This window comes from Bos mutus, chromosome 15 (assembly GCF_027580195.1).
Source record: "Bos mutus isolate GX-2022 chromosome 15, NWIPB_WYAK_1.1, whole genome shotgun sequence".
Classification (NCBI taxonomy): Eukaryota; Metazoa; Chordata; class Mammalia; order Artiodactyla; family Bovidae; genus Bos; species Bos mutus.
Window position 1 is genome coordinate 45,348,349 of NC_091631.1, and position 20,803 is coordinate 45,369,151.

The 20,803-nt window shown below is 39.2% G+C and overlaps 1 protein-coding gene across 1 annotated transcript; it reads right to left on the reverse strand.

The window, feature by feature from the left end:
* Nucleotides 1-84: 84 nt before the first annotated feature.
* Nucleotides 85-20,527, reverse strand: TPH1 (tryptophan hydroxylase 1). Its single transcript, XM_005896769.3, has 10 exons — nucleotides 20,411-20,527; nucleotides 16,589-16,772; nucleotides 14,059-14,159; nucleotides 11,065-11,132; nucleotides 10,725-10,921; nucleotides 4,988-5,123; nucleotides 4,136-4,262; nucleotides 3,047-3,142; nucleotides 2,190-2,323; nucleotides 85-446 (listed from the first exon to the last, which is right to left on the reverse strand). Exons 1-10 carry the CDS (start codon nucleotides 20,525-20,527, stop codon nucleotides 272-274), a joined length of 1,335 nt encoding a protein of 444 aa, XP_005896831.1. The 3' UTR covers nucleotides 85-271.
* Between the last annotated feature and the right edge of the window lie 276 nt (nucleotides 20,528-20,803).

The window sequence follows — 20,803 nt, forward strand, 5'->3', positions numbered from 1 at the left end:
TGGGATGGTAAGTGAATTGTATCGTATGTGAATTATACTTCACAAAAGCTGTTACCAAAAGAAAAAAATAAGTAGTGGCTAAAATATCTAGATGTGTGCTCGGGGTATCTGGGTACTCATTTTCAAAGAGTAATGGTCCCTTAAAGAATGTGAGTAGAGAATATTGTTTGGCTGCTGTCCCTCCACAATCAGCTCTTTAAGCAAAGCCACAGTTGGCCCACAGGCATCTGAATTGGTGCTCAGATGCTTTGAGGATGAGGACTGGTAACTGTCAGATGCTCAGCTGCCTGCTGACCTTAGCAAGGGCATCACTGACAACATCCAGCTCATGCTGAAGCTCGTTCATGGCGCTGGTTATACTTCTGGTATCTTTCAAGATCTGAATACTCCGTGTATACGGATTATACTTCACTCCAAATGGACGCTTGATTGTCTTGGTAAATTCTCTATATAAGAAAACAAATAAGAGGCAATCAGTTTCTAGGGGGAAAATGATGAAAACAGAATACTGTCCATTAGTCTAACATTGAACATATCTAAACATTCAGAAAACGAAGATCATGGCATCTGGCCCCATCACTTAATGGGAAATAGATGGGGAAACAGTGGAAAAAGTGTCAGACTTTATTTTTTTGGGCTCCAAAATCACTGCAGATGGTGATTGCAGCCATGAAATTAAAAGACACTTACTCCTTGGAAGGAAAGTTATGACCAACCTAGATAGCATGTTCAAAAGCAGAGACATTACTTTGCCAACAAAGGTCCATCTAGTAAAGGCTATGGCTTTTCCAGTGGTCATGTATGGATGTGAAAGTTGGACTGTGAAGAAAGCTGAGCGCCGAAGAATTGATGCTTTTGAAGTGTGGTATTGGAGAAGACTCTTGAGAGTCCCTTGGACTGCAAGGAGATCCAGCCAGTCCATCCTAAAGGAGATCAGTCCTGGGTGTTCATTGGAAGGACTGATGCTGAAGCTGAAACTCTAATACTTTGGCCACCTCATGAGAAGAGTTGACTCATTGGAAAAGACTCTGATGCTGGGAGGGATTGGGGGCTGGAGGAGAAGGGGATGATAGAGGATGAGATGGCTGGATGGCATCACCGACTCTATGGACATGAATCTGAGTGAACTCCGGGAGTTGGTGATAGACAGGGAGGCCTGGTGTGCTGCGAATCATAGGGTCGCAAAGAGTCGGACACGACTGATCGACTGAACTAAACTGAACTGAAACACTTTGTATACTTCACGTCCTTTTTGAAATGCCATTAAACTTTCCCTCTCCCCTAGCTGGAATGAATTGCTCCTGGATAAAATGCAAAATGATGTTTCATCTGTATCTCTTTAAGGCTTCCAATTTGGTATATAGTAATTTGCATACATTTTGTTTTCCCTATTAGATTCTAAACTCTCTGATAGGAAGGAATGGGAAGTAACCAGTTTCTCAGTGTATCTGATTCATATTTGCAACCCTGAACATAACTGTAAACAACACATCCTAAATATTTACTGTGGAAGGGAGATATGTTCCAGACAGAAGGTGCCTCAGCTCAGTTCAGTTCAGTTCAGTTGCTCAGTCGTGTCCGACTCTTTGGGACCCCATGAATCGCAGCACACCAGGCCTCCTGTCCATCACCAACTCCCGGAGTTCACCCAGACTCACGTCTATCGAGTCAGTGATGCCATCCAGTCATCTCATCCTCTGTCGTCCCCCTCTCCTCCTGCCCCCAACCCCTCCCAGCATCAGAGTCTTTTCTAATGAGTCAACTCTTCTCATGAGGTGGCCAAAGTACTGGAGTTTCAGCTTTAACATCATTCCTTCCAAAGAAATCCCAGGGCTGATCTCCTTCAGAATGGACTGGTTGGATCTCCTTGCAGTCCAAGGGACTCTCAAGAGTCTTCTCCAACACCACCGTTCAAAAGCATCAATTCTTCAGTGTTTAGCTTTCTTCACCGTCCAACTCTCACATCCATACATGACCACTGGATAAACCATAGCCTTTACTAGATGGACCTTTGTTGGCAAAGTAATGTCTCTGCTTTTCAATATGCTATCTAGGTTGGTCATAACTTTCCTTCCGAGGAGTAAGCGTAGAGGGCTTCTAATTATTAGCTGTTTACTTCTGTGACTTGTTACATTACTGGACCTATATAAGGCAGAGGAAAATTAAGGTATGAGGAAGATATACTTTACCTCATCTTCTCCTTTGCATCTTCAAAGCTTTCAGATACAAAGTAGACATCCTGAAAAGTTGTGATGAGACACTCCTGTTTGCATGTAATCTTGGGGTCAAAGGGCTTTACTTTGGCATGTCCAGAAAGAGCATGCTAGAGGACAAAGGGTCCATGAATCAAAAAATACTACCCATTTTCATAGATCACCTTCTTCACACAACTGCCAGAATCAGCACACCTCTGAATGCATTACAGAGTGGTCCCAATCTACAATTCCAAACTTATTTCCTACATCTCTATTTAATCCACAATATACTAAAGTAAAACAAATGAATTGCTATTCCCTATAAAATGCCCCACTCTGTATAACACTCTTCTCCATGTAGGATATACCCAAGGATCTTTATTTATTTACTGTTAATATGGCATCTGCCTTCTACCCAGCAGTAGTTATTCCTATACATGACTTGTACCCTCCAGCAGGTGGTGGGCTCTTTGAGAGCAGGACTGTACCTTCCATTCACCACCTAACAAACAGAGGTTCATTCCTTTATTGGATACATAATAAATCTCATTGAAGAATTCCCTAGAAAGTACTGAAGTTATTGTTAGCACACCAAAAACAGTGAGGAAACAGCAAGACTTTGTTAAGCCAAAGCTTTAAAATACTTATTTATTTAGAAGATATATCTATATTCTGAATAGGCATCTATATTCAGAAAACTTAGGAAAGAGAGAAAAATACCTCTTAGGTAATGCTTACTGCCACCCCAAGTATTTTCCACAATAAGCTCTTGTTCAAATCCAGAAACTATTTCAGGTCGCATCAATTACATTAAGTGAATATGGTTACATGCAAATATTTACAACTCTTACTTTGAGTTCACTGATGGAAGAAAGTAAGCCGGCACCAAAGACTCTTAGCTGCCCCTCTTGTTTGCACAGACCAAACTCCACAGTGAAGAAGTAGCACTGCAAAAGGACATCAGCATTACCTTCACATCGTGGATGGCTCAGTTTAAAACAAATTACGATGTTTAGGCACTGACCCAATTTACCCTGGAATAAAATCCAAGACCCCAGATTGGCTCACAAGTATTTCTACAGTCTGGCCTTGACCAAGTCAGACTTCCCAAACTTTTGTTCCTGGAACTCTTACATACTTTTAAGTATAACTAAGGACCCTAAGGACCTTCCGTGTATGTGGGATATAGCTAACTATATTTACCATATTCAAATGTAAACTGAGACAAAATTTAAATATTGACATTAATTTTAAAATATAATAAACCATTTTATGGGCTTCCCAGGTGGCTCTGTGGTAAGGAATCTGCCAGCAATGCAGGAGACCCAGGTTCAATCCCTGGGTCAGGAAGATCCCCTGGAGAAGGGAATGGCTACCCACTCCAGTATTCTTGCCTGGAGAATTTCATGGACAGAGGAGCCTAACCGGCTACAATTCATAAGGTGACAAAGAGTAGGACATGAGTGAGTGACTAACACATTAAGTTCCTTGAAGGTGGGAATTAAACTTTACTCATATTTGTATTTCCAGCATGATGTCTTATAAAATGCTAAAAAATGTTTTAGCATCATTTTTAGAGAACCTATCATTTTTTACTGAAAAAAAGGGTATATAAACTATTAACATTGTTGTATTCTAGTGTTCTTTATTTCTCTGCCTTTTTTTTTTAAGCTCATGTCTTCTTTAAGTGAAGTGAAGTGAAGTCTCTCAGTCTTGCCTGCCTCTTTGCAACCCCGTGGACTGTAGCCTACCACGTCTTCTTTGGATAAACCTTAAATGTCTTCCTTTAGTGTTATTTAAACTATTTAAATTAAATTAAATATGAGCAGAGACAAATTTTCTAATGCTCATCTGGAATATGTACTTTTAAACTACACAAAAACCCACATCCCACCCCAGTTAAGAATTAATGATCTGTATAGCGATTTCCAGATTTATACCGTTGCCAGTTTTTGAACAGCCTCTTCTGAAGCTCCAAGAGAAGCCAGGCCAATTTCTTGGGAGAACTGAGCAAAACTAGGTTCAGCCAAAAGAGGAACATGACCTAAGAGTTCATGGCAGGTATCTCTGAAAAAGAGGTACAAGTTGTCACACTATGACGTTTAACATAAATGCATGATCAACCATTCAATCAAATAAAAACCTGATCTTACTTTTATTCAAACTGATCAGGTGGTATTACTTTGGAAATGGACCACAAAGGACATTTTTATAGTAAAGAAATTATTTTGGTTCAAAACCTTGAGCATTCACAAACACATATACATAAATTCACGCACATACCCACAGACATCCACATGTCGCCCCACCTCCACCCCCAAATCAGGTCTCTGTTCAAATGTCACCTTTTCAGAGAGTCCTTCTCTGATCACCCTTTTCAAAATAGAAACACACACACGCACACACACACACACACACACACCTCTGTCCCCTTTCCCTGCTTTATTTTTCTCCATGGAACTTATAACCACCTGATATTCTATTTTATTCATATTTACTTGTTTGTTTATTTTCTGTATCTCCCATTGGAATATAAGCCCTAGGAGGGCAGGAAACTTTGAATTTTTTTCAGTCTTACATCCCCTATGCTTAGAACAGTACTTGGTACCTAACAGGTTGTCAGTTACTACTGGTAATAGTAATGGCTAGCCTGTATAGCGCAGAGAACATGTATTACAGGCCAAGCACCATTCAAAATGCTTTACATGTGCTAATTCACTTGATCTTCATGAAAACAAAACTCGTGAGGTAAGTACCATACTGATGGATGGAGCTGCGATAGAGGTACTTACGGTTCTGGAGTGTAGAGAGGATCTGAACTGTGTCTCACATACTGTGTGCAGTGGAAAACTCGAAAGGCTAAGCCTGATAAGAAATCCCTTGGTGATAAGTAACCAGCCACAGGACGGATAGAAAAACCTGTGCGTTCTGCAAAGCAAAGGAGAAAAATGTTCCCCAGAATAGACTAGTTGCTGCAACATTTTAATTCTGCCAGTGGCACCAAGTTACCACTTGGAGGGAGAACATGAAGCTAAAACGTGTCACACAAGTCATAATTACAATGGCCAGACGATGACTTAAGAACTTTTACACATGACATCTCCTTTCATGTTTATGATTGTGCCAACCATAAAACTATGGCTCAAAGACTCAATAATGTGCCCAAGGCCACACAGCAGATGATAAATGTAGGATGAACCCAGGCCCTACACTGCACCTTGCTGTCTCCATGAAGAGGTTAAACTGTTCCTTAGACAATCTTTCTTTAAAAAAAAAAAAAAAAAAAAAACTTTAAAAATCTGTTAATTTACACCAGAACCATTTTTTGAAACTATGACATTCTTAGCCAGTACTCCCTCTTGTAGTTTCTTTATTATCTGAACTGACTGGTGCTCTTTCATTCCCCAACAGTTGAGACTGCATGCCCACTGTGAAAGTTACTTGCTGCAGTGGCTCTGGGGACCTCTATAAGCTCTAATACTGTCCTTCATTTCAAAGTCTCAGTTCAGTTCAGTCGCTCAGTCACGTCTGATTATTTGCGACCCTATGGACTGCAGCACACCAGGCTTCCCTGTCCATCACCAACTCCAGGAGTTTGCTCAAACTCGTGCTCATCGAATCAGTGATACCATCCAACCATCTCATCCTCTGTTGTCCCCTTCTCTTCCTGCCTTCAATCTTTCCCAGCATCAGGGTCTTTTCCAGTAAGTCAATTCTTCGCATCAGGTGGCCAAAGTATTGGAGTTTCAGCTACAGCATCAGTCCTTCCAATGAATATTCAGGACCAATTTCCTTTAGGATGAACCAGTTGGATCTCCTTGCAGTCCAAGGGACTCTCAAGACTCTTCTCCTACACTGCCATTCAAAAGCATCAATTCTTCAGTGTTCAGCTTTCTTTATGATCCAACTCTCACATCTATACATGACTACTGGAAAAACCATAGCTTTGACTAGATGGACCTTTTTGTCGGCAAAGTAATGTATCTGCTTTTTAATATGCTGTCTAGGTTGGTCATAGCTTTTCTTCCAAGGAGCAAGCATCTTTTAATTTCATGGCTGCAACCACCATCTGCAGTGATTTTGGAACCCAAGAAAATAAAGTCTCTCATTGTTTCCATTGTTTCCCCATCTATTTGCCATGAAGTGATGGGACAGGATGCTATGATCTTAGTTTTTTTAATGTTGTATTTTAAGCCAGCTTTTTCGCTCTCCTCTTTTACTTTTACCAAGAGTCTCCTCAGTTCCTCTTTGCTTTCTGCCATAAGGGTGGTGTCATCTGCGTATCTGAGGTTATTGATATTTCTTCCGGCAATCTTGATTCCACCTTGTGCTTCATCCAGCCTGGCATTTCGCATGATGTACTCTGCATGTAAGTTAAGTAAGCAGGGTGACAATATACAGCCTTGACAATATGCTCCTTTCCCAATTTGGAACCAGTCTATTGTTCCATGTTCAGTTATAACTGTTGCTTTTGACCTGCATACAGATTTCTCAGAAGGCAGGTCAGGTGGTCTGGTATTCCTATTTCTTGAAGAATTTTCCACAGTTTGTTGGGATCCACACAGTCAAAGGTTTTGGCATAGTCAATAAAGCAGAAGTAGATCTTTTTCTGGAACTCTCTTGCTTTTTCTGATCCAACAGATGTTGGCAATTTGATCTCAGGTTCCTCTACTTTTTCTGAATCCAGTTTGAACATCTGGAAGTTCTCAGTTCACGTACTGTTGAAGCCTTGCTTGGAGAATTTTGAGCATTACTTTGCTAGCACGTGAGATGAGTGCAATTGTGCAGTAGTTTGAACATTTTTTGGCATTGTCTTTCCTTGGGATTGGAATGAAAACTGACCTTTTCCAGTCCTATGACCACTGTTGAGTTTTCCAAATTTGCTGTCATATTGAGTGCAGCACTTTAACAGCATCGTTTTTAGGATTTGAAACAGTTCAGCTGGTATTCCATCACCTCCACTAGCTTTGTTCGTAGTGATGCTTCCTAACACCCATTTGACTTCAAATTCCAGGATGTCTGGCTCTAGGTGAGTGATCACACCATCATGGTTATCTGGTTCCTGAAGATCTTTTTTGCATAGTTCTGTGCATTCTTGCCACCTCTTCTTAATGTCTTCTGCTTCTATTAGGTCCATACCATATCTGTCCTTTATTGTGCCCATCTTTGCATGAAATGTTTGCTTGGTATCTCTAATTTTCCTGAAGAGATCTCTAGTCTTTCCCATTCTATTGTTTTCCTCTATTTCTTTGCATTGATCACTGAGCAAGGCTTTCTTATCTCTCTTTGCTATTCTTTGGAACTCTGCATTCAGATGGGTATAGCTTTCCTTTTCTCCTTTGCCTTTAGCTTCTCTTCTTTTCTCAGGTATTTCTAAGACAACCTCAGACAACCATTTTGCCTTTTTGCATTTCTTTTTCTTGGAGATAGTCTTGATCACTGCCTCCTGTACAATGTCACAAACCTCCGTCCATAGTTCTTCAGGCATTCTGTCTATCAGATCTATTCCCTTGAATCTATTTGTCACTTCCACTGTATAATTGTAAGGGATTCGATTTAGGTTATACTTGAATCGTCTAGTGGTTTTCCCTACTTTCTTCAATTTAAGTCTGAATTTTGCAATGAGTTCATGATCTGAGCCACAGTCAGCTCCCGGTCTTGTTTTTGCTAACTGTATAAAGCTTCTCCATCTTCAGCTGCGAAGAATATAATCAATCTGATTTCAGTATTGACCATCTGGTGATGTCCATGTGTAGAGTTGTCTCTTGTGTTGTCAAAGAGGGTATTTGCTACAACCAGTGCATTCTCTTGGCAAAACTCTGTTAGCCTTTGCCCTACTTCATTTTGTTCTTCAAGGCCAAACTTGCCTATTACTCCAGGTATCTCTTGACTTCCTACTTTTGCATTCCAGTCCCCTATGATGAAAAGGACATCTTGTTTTGATGTTAGTTCTAGCAGCCCTAATGGGTCATCCTAGAACCTTTCAACTTCAGTTCACACATTCTGGTAATTCCAGTTCCACCCCATTCCTTTGTACTTGGATTCTCCCACTCTGATGGGCAAAAGAATTTTCCACAAAGATGGAGATGTTCATTATGTGGACTACCCAGTAGGGTATCCACTAGCCATGTGTGGCTACTGAGCACTGAAATGTGGCTAATGTGGTTGGGGAACTAACATCTTGATTTACATTTATTTTAATTATTTAAACAACCACAGTTGTCTAGTGGCCACCATATTTGCCAGGGTAGGTAGCCCTTTCCAACTCACATTTTGTTGGAGCTGACTCTTAATTTTGGTTTCTGTCTTTGATACTTTCCCTTGAAACATCTTTAGCTATAAGTTCTGCAGCCTGCTCAAGCTCCAGACCCCAAGTGATCAGCTTTCAGTTTCATATCCATAACAAAATATTTCCTCTAAATCTCATGCAAATGTGATTTGATAATAACTTCTGCAGCATATGCTAGTCTATCTTTGTTAAGCCCCACAAGTTCATGTGCTTTGGTTCTCTGCCATTCTTAATCACTACTATTTTTAAATCTAGTTTTCATAGGAACTACTACCATGGGTTCTTCCCTTGAAAAAACTATATTGCCATCTTCTGTTTAGTTCTTAGTTTTGTATACAGTGGTTGAGGAATGAGAATTATGGAGTTGAAAAAATATGTAGATGTTTATAACAGTCTATGTAATAAATTCTATTGTGATTGGAAAATACTGTTTTTGAATTTATCACATAGACTGTTATAAATACCTACATATCTACTCAACTCAGTAAGATAAACTCGCTTTCGGGCTTTCCTGATAGTTCAGTTGGTAAAGAATCCTCCTGCAATGCAGGAGACCCTGGTTCGATTCCTGGGTCAGGAAGATCTGCTGGAGAAGGGATAAACTACTCACTCCAGTATTCTTGGGCTTCCCTTGTGGCTCAGCTGGTACAGAATCCGTCTGCAGTGCAGGAGACCTGGTTTCAATCCCTGGGCTGGGAAGATCCCCTGGAGAAAGGAAAGGCTACCCACTCCAGTATTCTGGCCTGGAAAATTCCATGGACTGTATAGTCCATGGGGTTGCAAAGAGTCGGACACGACTGAGCAACTTTCACTTTCACTAAACTCCCTTTCAGTCAAAAACATAACTTCTATTTTTTCCCCTAAAGTTCTAATCTGCTGAGATCAAAGGGGATGTTTATTTCTCTTACATATTGTAGACTCTGGAGATCATTGGTCATTTTATTTCTTATTTTAGCTAGGAAAAAATAAGGAAACCTGGCCCAAGTAAGCATGATGGACTAAAAGGAGGAAAGTTGTCCTTACTCTTCATTTATGCTTCCCCTAAAACATCTTCTTTGGGAAAACAGTAGAATCTTAGTGTAGAAAGGGGCTTCAGAGATCATTTACTCCAATCTTTCCAAAGGTGCCTGAATCTTCTCTGTCACAGATGGGTATGGAACTTTTGCATGAACATTTCCATGGATGTAGAACTGATCATCTCATTAGCCTGCTGCATTTCAAATGGCTATTTTAGCAAGATCTTCTCCATTTCGAACTAAAAGTTTGCTCTTTCTATCCAACTGTCCTTTACTTTAGAGCTGTAGAATAATCCCTCTAATATATAAGATGACCTTCAAATATTTAAATAAAGTTATAAACTCCCCTAAATTCCCAGGTTCCCTAAGGATCCTTCAGATTTTATTTATCTGATATATTTTCCTATCCCCTTACAATTCTGCTCACTTTCCTCCACATTTGCTCCAGGTTATGAATGTTCCTCTTCAAATGTGGTGCCCAATTCTCCAGGACAGAATACAGAAAAATTCTGACTTCCCATATAACCAGATGTTAGTCCTCTATTAAAAATTCTGTTGTGGTTGAAAAAGAGTTCAATACTCCTTTTATAAAAATTATACAGAGTGAAGTAAGCCAGAAAGAAAACACCAATACAGTATACTAACGCATATATATGGAATTTAGAAAGATGCTAACAATAACCCTGTGTACGAGACAGCAAAAGAGACACTGATGTATAGAACAGTCTTATGGACTCTGTTGCAGAGGGAGAGGGTGGGAAGATTTGGGAGAATGGCATTGAAACATGTATAATATCATGTATGAAATGAGTTGCCAGTCCAGGTTCGATGCACGATACTGGATGCTTGGGGCTAGTGCACTGGAATGACCCAGAGGGATGGTATGGGGAGGGAGGAGGGAGGAGGGTTCAGGATGGGGAACACATGTATACCTGTGGCGGATTCATTTTGATATTTGGCAAAACTAATACAATTTGTAAAGTTTAAAAATAAAATAAAATTTTAAAAAAGAAAAACATACTCAACAAAAAAAAATAATAAATAAAAGCTAAAACAGGAAGGAGACCCGTAACAGAGGCGATATATGGATATGGTACAGCTGATTCACTTTTCTGTACAGCAGAAACTAGTAACATCATAAAGCAACTATACTACAATAAAAATTAATTTTAAAAAGTAAATAAAAATAAATAAAAGCTAAAAAAAAATTAATTAGCTCATTACCTTTTAAAAAGTTTGAGACATCTTCCAATTGTGGAATATTATCTTCCCGGTATCCACAGTATTTAGAAAGCAAAGGTAAGTTTTTGAGATACTCTCTGCAGGCATGGGTTGGGTAAAGTTTGTTGAGCTCTCGGAACACAGTTCCCCAGGTCCTAATCTCTTCTTCAGTGAATTCAACCCTAGGAATGGGGTCTCCACTAATGAGATAAAGAGAAGAAGTCATTTTGAATTAGCATCCAATAAACAGCATATATTTTATTTTCTATTTACTATATGAGCATAATTTATGCCATTTATTTCATTATTTCAAAGTTTTAAGTTATTTTTATAGTACACTTACTGTTTATAGTTCATAGCCAAATCTGCAAAATACTTTCGTCTTTTACGGTAGACGTTGTCTTTGAAGCCCTAATAATTAAAGAAAAGGTTTTAAATATCCATTCTAAAATATACTTGACAAATAATTTAGAAAACATTTCATTATTATGCGAGTGACTATAAAGAAGGGCTGTATAACTTATTTTGAGCAAGCACTGTTTAGAAGTTTATGATCATTTTAAAGTCAATGTTATATGACAGCTTTATATGATAGTGACTACAAAGATAAAAGATACTATGGATATAAAAATACTACAGTTGCTACAAAAATAAAATAGTTTGAGGAAAAAGAAAAGTATCACCCTAGTTAAAGTACATTGTTTTCCAAGGGCGAGATTTTTTTCTTAATTGTCTGACTACATCTTCAATTATATTTTCCTATACAGTAATTAATAACAAAGTAGTAATTACTAATACTTGATATTATGGCAGCTGAATCTAGCCTCGGAGTTTATTGCAAAATGCTGACATATTAATCATTTGCAGAAGCAAATAATGATAATAAAAACAGACAAAATAGTAACATTAGAATTTATACCTATAAAAGATATTTAATAAAAACAATAGGCAAAATAAGGCATCAAACAGCAAGTCTCAGGAGGAAATAATCAACAATACAAAATAGGAAAGAAGGGGAGGACACTTGAAAGGAAAGAATGAGACTTGTATGTTTAACATAGATTTACAAGTCCCTACTATGCCCCTGGCCTTGTGCTAAGATTCAGAAAAACACAGCACAATCCAGGTCTTCAAGGAGTTTATGTTAACCAATGATTTTGAAGCATATGATAAATGGCTTGTTAGAGACAGGCACAAATACCACTCGAACTCACAAGAGAAACTCGAATCCAAAGTATGTGAAGAGGACAGTGGGGTAAGGAAAGGGTCCCCGGCACTGACTCCTAAGCTAAGTCTCAAAAGAGGAGCTGAGAGAGCTAGGTGTAGGACAGGAAGCACAGCACCAAGGGCAACGCAGAAATAATAGCATGTTGTGCCTGGGAAACATACACAATCCAACACTGCTGAAGTCTGGACAGCGTGGAGCGCGGTGAAGACTAGTTACAGGCCTGCTAACAAAGGTCTGTTTGACCGCCTGGATTTTAGTCTTGGGGTAATTGGAAGCCATTGGGTTTTGTTTTTTTTTTAATAACAACTTTATCAAGATGTAAAATCACATACTTTAAAATTGACATTTTAAAGTGTATAATTTAGTGGGTTTTAGGATATTGTGCAACCACCTCCACCATGATTCCAGAACACTTTATCACCCCAAAAAGAAACACCCTACTCATTTGCAGACTATTCTCATTTTCCCTCATCCCCAGCCCTGAAAGTCACTAATCTACTTCCTATTGCTAGGAATGTGCCTGTTCTGGACATTGTATATGAAAGAAACCACACAATATATGGCCTTTTGTGAATGGCTTTTCTTTCACTATGACAGAGATTTCAAAGTTCTTCACCCATGCTGTAGCATGTTGAGTGTTTCACGCTTTTTTATGGCCATTAAAAGGAAAGTGAAGTCGCTCAGTTGTGTCCCACTCTTTGCAACCCTGTGGACTGTAGCATACCAGGCTCCTCTGTCCATGGGATTTTTCAGGCAAGGGTACTGGAGTGGGTTGCCATTTCCTTCTCCAGAAGATCTTCCCAACCCAGGGATCAAACCTGGGTCACCCACATTGCAGGCTTTACCATCTGAGCCACCAGGGAAGCCTCATGGCCATTATTATTTCATTTTGGGGACATACCATGCTTAAGTTATCCATTCATCATGATGGATATTTGGGTTGTTTCTACCTTTTTGCTACTATGAATAATGCTTTCATGAATATCCATTTACAAGTTTTCGCATGGATTTATGTTTTCAATTCTCTTAGATCTGTATTTACGCACAAGAGGGGTAATTGTGACACTCAGGCTTTAGATCATTCTTGTGACTATAAGGAGGACGGGATGGAGGTGGAAAGGATGAAGACAGGGAAACCAGTTAAGGGATCAGTTAAGGGATACGGTGAGAATAAACAAGGAACAAATTTAAGAAGTATTTAGGAGGTGAAAGTCAGCAGGCCTTGGTAGTAGGTCAGTAAAACTGATTTACACCCTTTTCCCCTTTCTGTAAACATGCCCCAGATTTTCTTACCTTTGAATCTTCGCTCATTTTGCAATGAATTTTCCTTTCTCTCCATCTCTTTCCTGCCCAAATTCTCTAAGGCAAAGTTAACAGGTTGCCTTTCTCTGATCTCTTCAGCTAGAAGTGTTCCCTCCCTTGTGTACATATCAAAACAGCCTTTGCATGCCACTTAGCACACTTTTCATATTTAAATCTTATATGTGTGTTTATATATACATGATTTACTTTTGCAGCTAGACTGTAGCTCCCCAAGGGCAGTTACAGGAATTTATTAATTCCAATACTTGATAAGATATTATTATAAATTCACTGATCAGCTGGGGGCTGTCTAAAGCAGTACACGGTCACATTTACACAGCTAATGAGTGATAGAAGCTAGATTAAATCCCTGGCCTGTACAACTCTAATGCAGACGTGCTCTTCTCCTCCCCTCCTAGGATCCTAGATGTCCATAAGAAGTCCTACTGCTCCAGACTTAGTAATGCTCCAACTCACGCCTGTACTGTATCACATTTTAATAGAAACTGCAGACACAGTCTTAACTGTAGCGTAATTCTTGGAAGAGCTCTCAAATTTAAGAATTCCAGACATGGGACAGATGTTTTGGAGCCAACGAAATTGGACGCTCTTCAGTCACTTGGTATCAAGTCCACCAACATGAAGGTCTAATAACACTTCCTGAAACTCAGATTAATCAAGATCCTTATTTAGTCTAGAATAAGCACTTTCTCTAAAAAAGAAAAATAATATCCTTAACTTTTTAGTTTGTTTTAAATTATTTTCATGAAAATATTATATTTTTATATTTTATATTTAAAAACTTACAGGATGGTCAGCATCCAGTTCAGATCCATACATCAGAACTCTGTTGGCACAATGGTCCAGGTCAGAAATCTTCTTTGGAAACCAAGGAACAGTTTCCATACCTGCAAAATACAAAAACCACTAACAGTTGAAGAGATCCTCTTAAATTAGGCAATAAGAAAGAAGAAATTAAGGAAGTCACAAATGCATTTGGATGAGATTTTTTATTTTAGCTTGTACTTTGAGGCAAAATGTAAACAAGTAAGTTGTTCTAGTTCTAATAAATACATCTTATTCAAAATTTTTGAATTTAAAAATGTTTTGAGCCTTAACTTCCTAAGTCTTGGAGAAATTATGTATTTTAGTCACAGACAAAAAGTTCAAAACAGTTTAAGCTACAACTTTAGCTATCCTTAAAAAGTAGATAAGGATGAATTTTACAGATCAAGGTGCAAATTTATTAAAAACTCGTTTTTAAATTTAAATGTTTAAAACTCTGAATGTCTTTAAATGTAAATGCTTTTAAATTATTAAAAACTCTGAATGTGTAGCTCAGCTGGTAAAGAATCTGCCTCCAGTGCTGGAGACCTGGGTTTGATACTTGGGTTGGGAAGATCCCCTGGAGAAGGAAAAGCCTGTTCACTCCAGTATTCTGACCTGGAGAATTCCATGGACTGTATAGTCCATGGGGTTGCCAAGAGTCTGACAGGACTAAGCAACTTTCACTTTCACTGAATGTTTATTTTTGTTGATTGAAAGTATCCTAGAGATAATATGGCACCCCACTCCAGTACTCTTGCCTGGAAAATCCCATGGGCAGAGGAGCCTGGTAGGCTGCAGTCCATGGGGTCGGTAAGGGTCGGACATGACTGAGCGACTTCACTTTCATTTTTCACTTTCATGCATTGGAGAAGGAAATGGCAACCCACTCCAGTGTTCTTGACTGGAGAATCCCAGGGTCGGGGGAGCCTGGTGGGCTGCCGTCTATGGGGTCGCACAGAGTTGGACACGACTGAAGCGACTTAGCAGCAGCAGCAGCAGCAGCAGAGATCATATATGTCTTTGCCACTTTGATCTTCTTGCCATCCCTCATATATGTAAGTCTTCCTAAAGCTCTTCTCCCTGGAATACCTATTCCACTCCCAGTCCTGCTCCACCTCATTTTCAATTTTCCTGAGAATATCCTTCTCCTTCAAGACCCAAATCAAATAAGCCTTCCCTGACCCTGTGCTGCTCCTGCTGCTGCTAAGTTGCTTCAGTCGTGTCCGACTCCGTGCGACCCCATAGACGGCAGCCCACCCGGCTCCTTCACCCATGGGATTTTCCAGGTAAGAGTACTGGAGTGGGTTGCCATTGCCTTCTCCTCCCTGACCCTGTAGGTGGCGCTAATTCTCTATCTTCTGGGTTCTCGGGACTATGATTCTAATTCTCCAAAAGCTTTTACCATGTTTTACTGTAATGAAACCGTATATGGCTGTCTTACAGAAAAGAATTGGAATGACTCTAGGGTAAGATTATTTTTTTATATCCCCATTTCTTAGTAGAAATATCTGACACAAGCTACTGTTCCCTAAATACCAACTGAACAATTTAGCCTCTATAAAACTTATCATTTTATAGATGAGGTAACCAAAGTCCAGGGCTTCCCAAGTAAAGAATCTGCCTGCCAATACAGGGGACACAGGTTCGATCCCTGGGTCAGGAAGATCCCCTGGAGAAGAGAATGGCAACCCGCTCCAGTATTCTTGCCTGGAGAACTCCATGAACAGAGGAGCCTGTCGGGCTATAGTCCGTGGGGTCACAAATAGTTGGACACGACTGAAGCGACTTAGCACACATAGCCATACAAATACATAACAGATGAATATCAGCGTTTATTACACCCCCAATCTTGTGACATAATCTGAAGGGATTATTTAAAATTGAGTACCATATACAAAATGTGACTGGTTTATTTGCTTGTGTTTTGCCCTAAGTAAACTACAAGGATTTTTTCACAATAGAGATTTTAGACTTTATCCTCGCTACTGAGCATCTGAAAACATACAGGGCTTTACTGCTTTTCCATTTGGTTTTGGTGGAAGTGAGAGCAAGGAAGAATGTTGTATTTCACATATAAAATATTTCATATCATAGTCATCAGTAATTGTCAACAGTTTCAGCAAATTTAAATATCCATTTAATATCTGCTAAGAATCTGCCCTGTAAGAGTTATTAAGTGCTCAGAGATTGTGAATTTAAGACTTGTAAAACCAAGAAATGCCTGACAATTTAAAAATTGAGATAACTAAATGGATTTCTAACTATTCTGAATTCTTTACCATACTCAAGGTTTCCTTTTCACTTCTCTCACCTTTGATAAAATGTTGCTTTATAATTTTTCTTTAGCACCTTGAGCAGTTACATTTTGTATCTTCTTTATTATCAGATTGTAAGCAATTTGAAGAGACAGTGTTTGATTTTTACTTTCATGCCTTTAAGATAAACATAAGATCAGACACATATATGATGCATTTAATCATCTGAGTAGCATTTTCACCTTTCAACTTACCGTCTTCCTTCACAGTAAAATTATCTGGTAGATTCACAGAGAGTATATTAGAATGAGACTTCAACAGATGAAAAATATCATTCAGTTGTTCTCTACTGATATCACAGTCAACAAAAATCTCAAATTCTGAGCTTCTTCTCTTTGATTTTCGGGACTCGATGTGTAACAGGTTCACATGCTTCTCCTGTGGAAAGAAGAAGATGAAGAGCATCCATGACTGCCTCAAATGGTTATAGTCTCTGAGTGAATTACTTTCATTACCGCTAAAAATCAATCTCATCATTTGTCATAGTAGCCAACGGGCGGAAAGTCCATTTTTAGTGCTGCCAACAGTAAAAAAATTCCTCCTAAATTTTAGGTACTTTTTTTCAGTTTGAAAAATTCATCTCACCCTCCAGAAACTAATAAATGAAATGAACACCCACCAGGGAGTCCCCCAGATTTCCACAACTGATTAGCATTCAAATCAAAAGACCTAGTCTTCTAGATGAAAAGAACTCTTTGAAAATTCTCACAAATAAAGGCTAGCTTTTTAAAAAAGTTATCTTGGTGTCTAGTCCTTCAGAAAGAAAAGTTTCCTTTGAAAAAATCCATTTACTAAAACTAGATGAACAGTTTGAACACAAAATGTTTAATACCTCCAGTCTCCTAGACTACAAACTCAAGTAACCAGCTGAATCAGATTGCTTCTTCTGATGTCTTCCCATGCCATCCTGAGCTGTGGGTGCCATATGTGTAAACCTGCTAGGGGAGGGTATCTTCTGTTACCACTTTGGGTGCTGAGGGAAAACCCTGGTGACATAACCATGAAACATAAGAACCAATCGCCCAACATCTAAAAAATGAGAAAGAATAGATGCCTTCCAATACTAACATGTCGAATCTAAATTAACTGCACGAACACCTGGGTAGCCAGGTAAGGGCAGTGAAGTATATGAAGAAAGACAAGACATACAAGAAGTTGACAATCTAGTTGGCTAACACATGAAAGACTAAGTGTGTGTGTGTGTGTGTGTGTGTGTGTGTGTGTGTGCACGCACGCACGCGCTCAGTCATGTCCAACTTTTTGTGGCTCCGTGGACTGTAGCCCGCCAGGATCCTCCTCTGTCCATGGAATTTTCCAGGCAAGAATACTGGAGCGGGTTGCCATTTCCTACTCCAGAGGATCTTCCCGACCCAGGGATCAAACCTTCATTTCTTATGTCTCCTGCATTGGCAGGTGGATTCTTTACCACTAGCGCCACCTATGGAGCCTGAAAGACTAAGAAAATACACATAGTTTGGCTTCAGGTGCAGAAGATGTTCAACAAAGGGAAAAAGCATCATGAGCTAGACAAAGTAGAAGCTTCTATGAAGTAGATAGGAACTGAGGCGAGTCTTAATAAACAGAAGGGGAGAAGTGGGATTCCAAACAAGAGGGACTTGTATGAGTAAAAGTAGGGATGAGATAATTATCAGGGAACATGAACTTGATAAATAACAATAGAGAGTGAGTGTCAGGGATGTTGGGAACTGGAATAGGCAGGGTTCATCCTGCAATGTACAATCTATCATGGAACCAATAGAAGACAGTGAGCTACAAATACTGGAGCTGATCAGGAGCAAAGGAGAGTTTCACTGAATCTATTTCTTACAAATTTTATAATAAGAATGCATTCATAAATTTTTTTGAATAATTACTTGAACAAATGTAAAGCTATACATTATGTTTTTGGAGAAAAAGACACAAAATTTCAATACTTCCTAAATCAATCTAAAATTGAATGCTATTAAAATCAAAACATTGATGGAATATGGCAAGGAAATATAATCAAACAATTTAAAAGTCCATCCAGGAGAAAAATTTAGTCAAGAAGATCCAAGAAAATTCCAGTAAAGTTAAAGCAATAAGTGAGACATTCCCTATCAGATATTTCAATTACAGAAACAGAGGCACAGAGAGGTTAAGCAGTTTACCCAAAGGCACACAGTTAGTAAGTGTTCAAGCTGGAATTCAAAGTCAGGCTGTCCAAATCCACAGTCTATGCCCTTAAACACTATGTTGTAATATTGAACCAGGTACATAAAGAAATAAAAAGTCAGAATAATGGATAATATGGCTCTTCTCTGAGCAAGATTTACATAATCTTAATAATGAAAACACTAAAGACTGATATAGCCAAAAATTGGGGCATAACTACACTGGGAAGGTGCGGGAAAGGGAAGTCGAGGAGGCCTCTACAAAAGGGAGTTGTGCCAAGGAAGCTAAATGTTTACTTCCACTGGAGGAAACCAATAGGTAATATCTACAAAGGGAAAAATCAAGAAATAGCAGCCGAATACACATATTGTTTGTAAATATGGAAGTTAATACTATACAATATAGTTAAAAGAGTTGAAAATGGTTGCCCCTATAGGTTGAAAAAGTGAAAAAAGTGAAAGTCAAACCTGGGTCTCCTGCCCTGCAGACAGATTCTTTACCATCTGAGCCACCAGCGAAGCTCAGTGGATAGGAATCCGTTGGCTAATGCAGAGATCGCGAGTTCAATCCCTGGGTCAGTAAGATCCCCTGGAGAAGGGAAAGGCAACCCACGCCAGTATTCTTGCCTGGGAGAGGAGCCTGGCAGGCTACAGTCCATGGGGTCACAGAGGAGTCAAACACAACTTAGTGACTAGACAACAATGACAATCGTTTCTCTAACATAACTGTCCAGTGTTTGTCTTCTGCACAGGTTTGTGCGCACTGTGAGACGGGCACTGGGTCTGCTCGGCTCCAGCCCACATCTCTGTATCCAGCAGGGCACTGTGCACTTAGCACTCAGTAAATATTCGTGTCCCAACTGGTTGACCCAATTTCCTTAAGACAGATTTATGAAAGTAAAACTACTGGGCCAAAATGTGTGAACACTTTAAGACTCACAATACTTATTGCCAGATTACACATCACATCAATTTTCCTTCACACCAAAGGTGTAGTTAAGTGCCAAATGCACTGAAGCTCTGACAGTAGGGAGTAGTTTAATTGTAGAATCCTTGCTATTTTGCTGTATAAAAATATAATTTAACATATTAATGTCAAGGATATCATTAAAATCTGAATATTCATTTAGCTAAAATTAAAATTTGTTTCTTCAGAATCTATGAAGTAAATCTTTCTTTCCCCACTTCTTTATTACTTAAATAACAAATTGTTTCTATAAATTGTTTGTATCCATTTACTTTGCCAACAAAGGTCCATCTAGTCAAGGCTATGGTTTTTCCTGTGGTCATGTATGGGTGTGAGAGTTGGACTGTGAAGAAGGCTGAGTGCCAAAGAATTGATGCTTTTGAACTGTGGTGTTGGAGAAGACTCTTGAGAGTCCCTTGGACTGCAAGGAGATCCAACCAGTCCATTCTGAAGGAGATCAGCCCTGGGATTTCTTTGGAAGGAATGATGCTGAGGCTGAAACTCCAGTACTTTGGCCTCCTCATGCGAAGAGTTGACTGATTGGAAAATACTCTGATGCTGGGAGGGATTGGGGGCAGGAGGAGAAGGGGACAACAGAGGATGAGATGGCTGGATGGCATCACTGACTCGATGGACGTGAGTCTGAGTGAACTCCGGGAGTTGGTGATGGACAGGGAGGCCTGGCATGCTGCGATTCATGGGGTCACAAAGAGTCGGACATAACTGAGCAACTGATCTGATCTGATCTGATCTGATTGCCCACTTGATAGAACTGAACAATATTTTAGAAATTTAAATACTTAAAACATTTCTGTAGTCCACCAATGATGAATTTACAAATAATCTTATAGACCCATTTCATAAAAGTTTTATGCAAAAATATGGAGAGTATTTACCTGGAAGATTTTCAGTGCTTTTATAAGTCCTCCTACTTCATTTTTTAAGGAAAAAATAAGGGTTGCTCTTCCCCTTTCGAAGGAATGGTCTTTGTTTTCCTTATTGTCTTCAATCATGATCAGTTTGGTGTACTTCTCTAAAAACAAAGTATGAAAATAGAAAGATCTAAAAAAGAAAGTTGTGTGATGTAGGCAATGTTTGATAACACAGATATTTGAAACTCAGACAATATTTGATAACAATAACCAAGTTTTGTTTTCCTCATCTGTAAAACATGAATGTACAGATACACTTTGCAAGGCCATAATGAGACCAAAATAAGCTAAAAGATAGCCTAGCATAGTACTCAGAATATAATAGGCATACAATACATGTTGGCAGTTTCCTTCTCT

Coding starts and splice junctions, on each gene's coding strand:
- TPH1 (XM_005896769.3), bottom strand. CDS start 20,527: ATGATTGAAGACAATAAGGAAAACAAAGACCATTCCTTCGAAAGGGGA. Junction 16,773..20,410: donor AAGCACTGAAAATCTTCCAG/GTAAATACTCTC, acceptor TTCTTTCCACAG/GAGAAGCATGTGAACCTGTT. Junction 2,324..3,046: donor CTTCCATCAGTGAACTCAAA/GTAAGAGTTGTA, acceptor TTTGTCCTCTAG/CATGCTCTTTCTGGACATGC.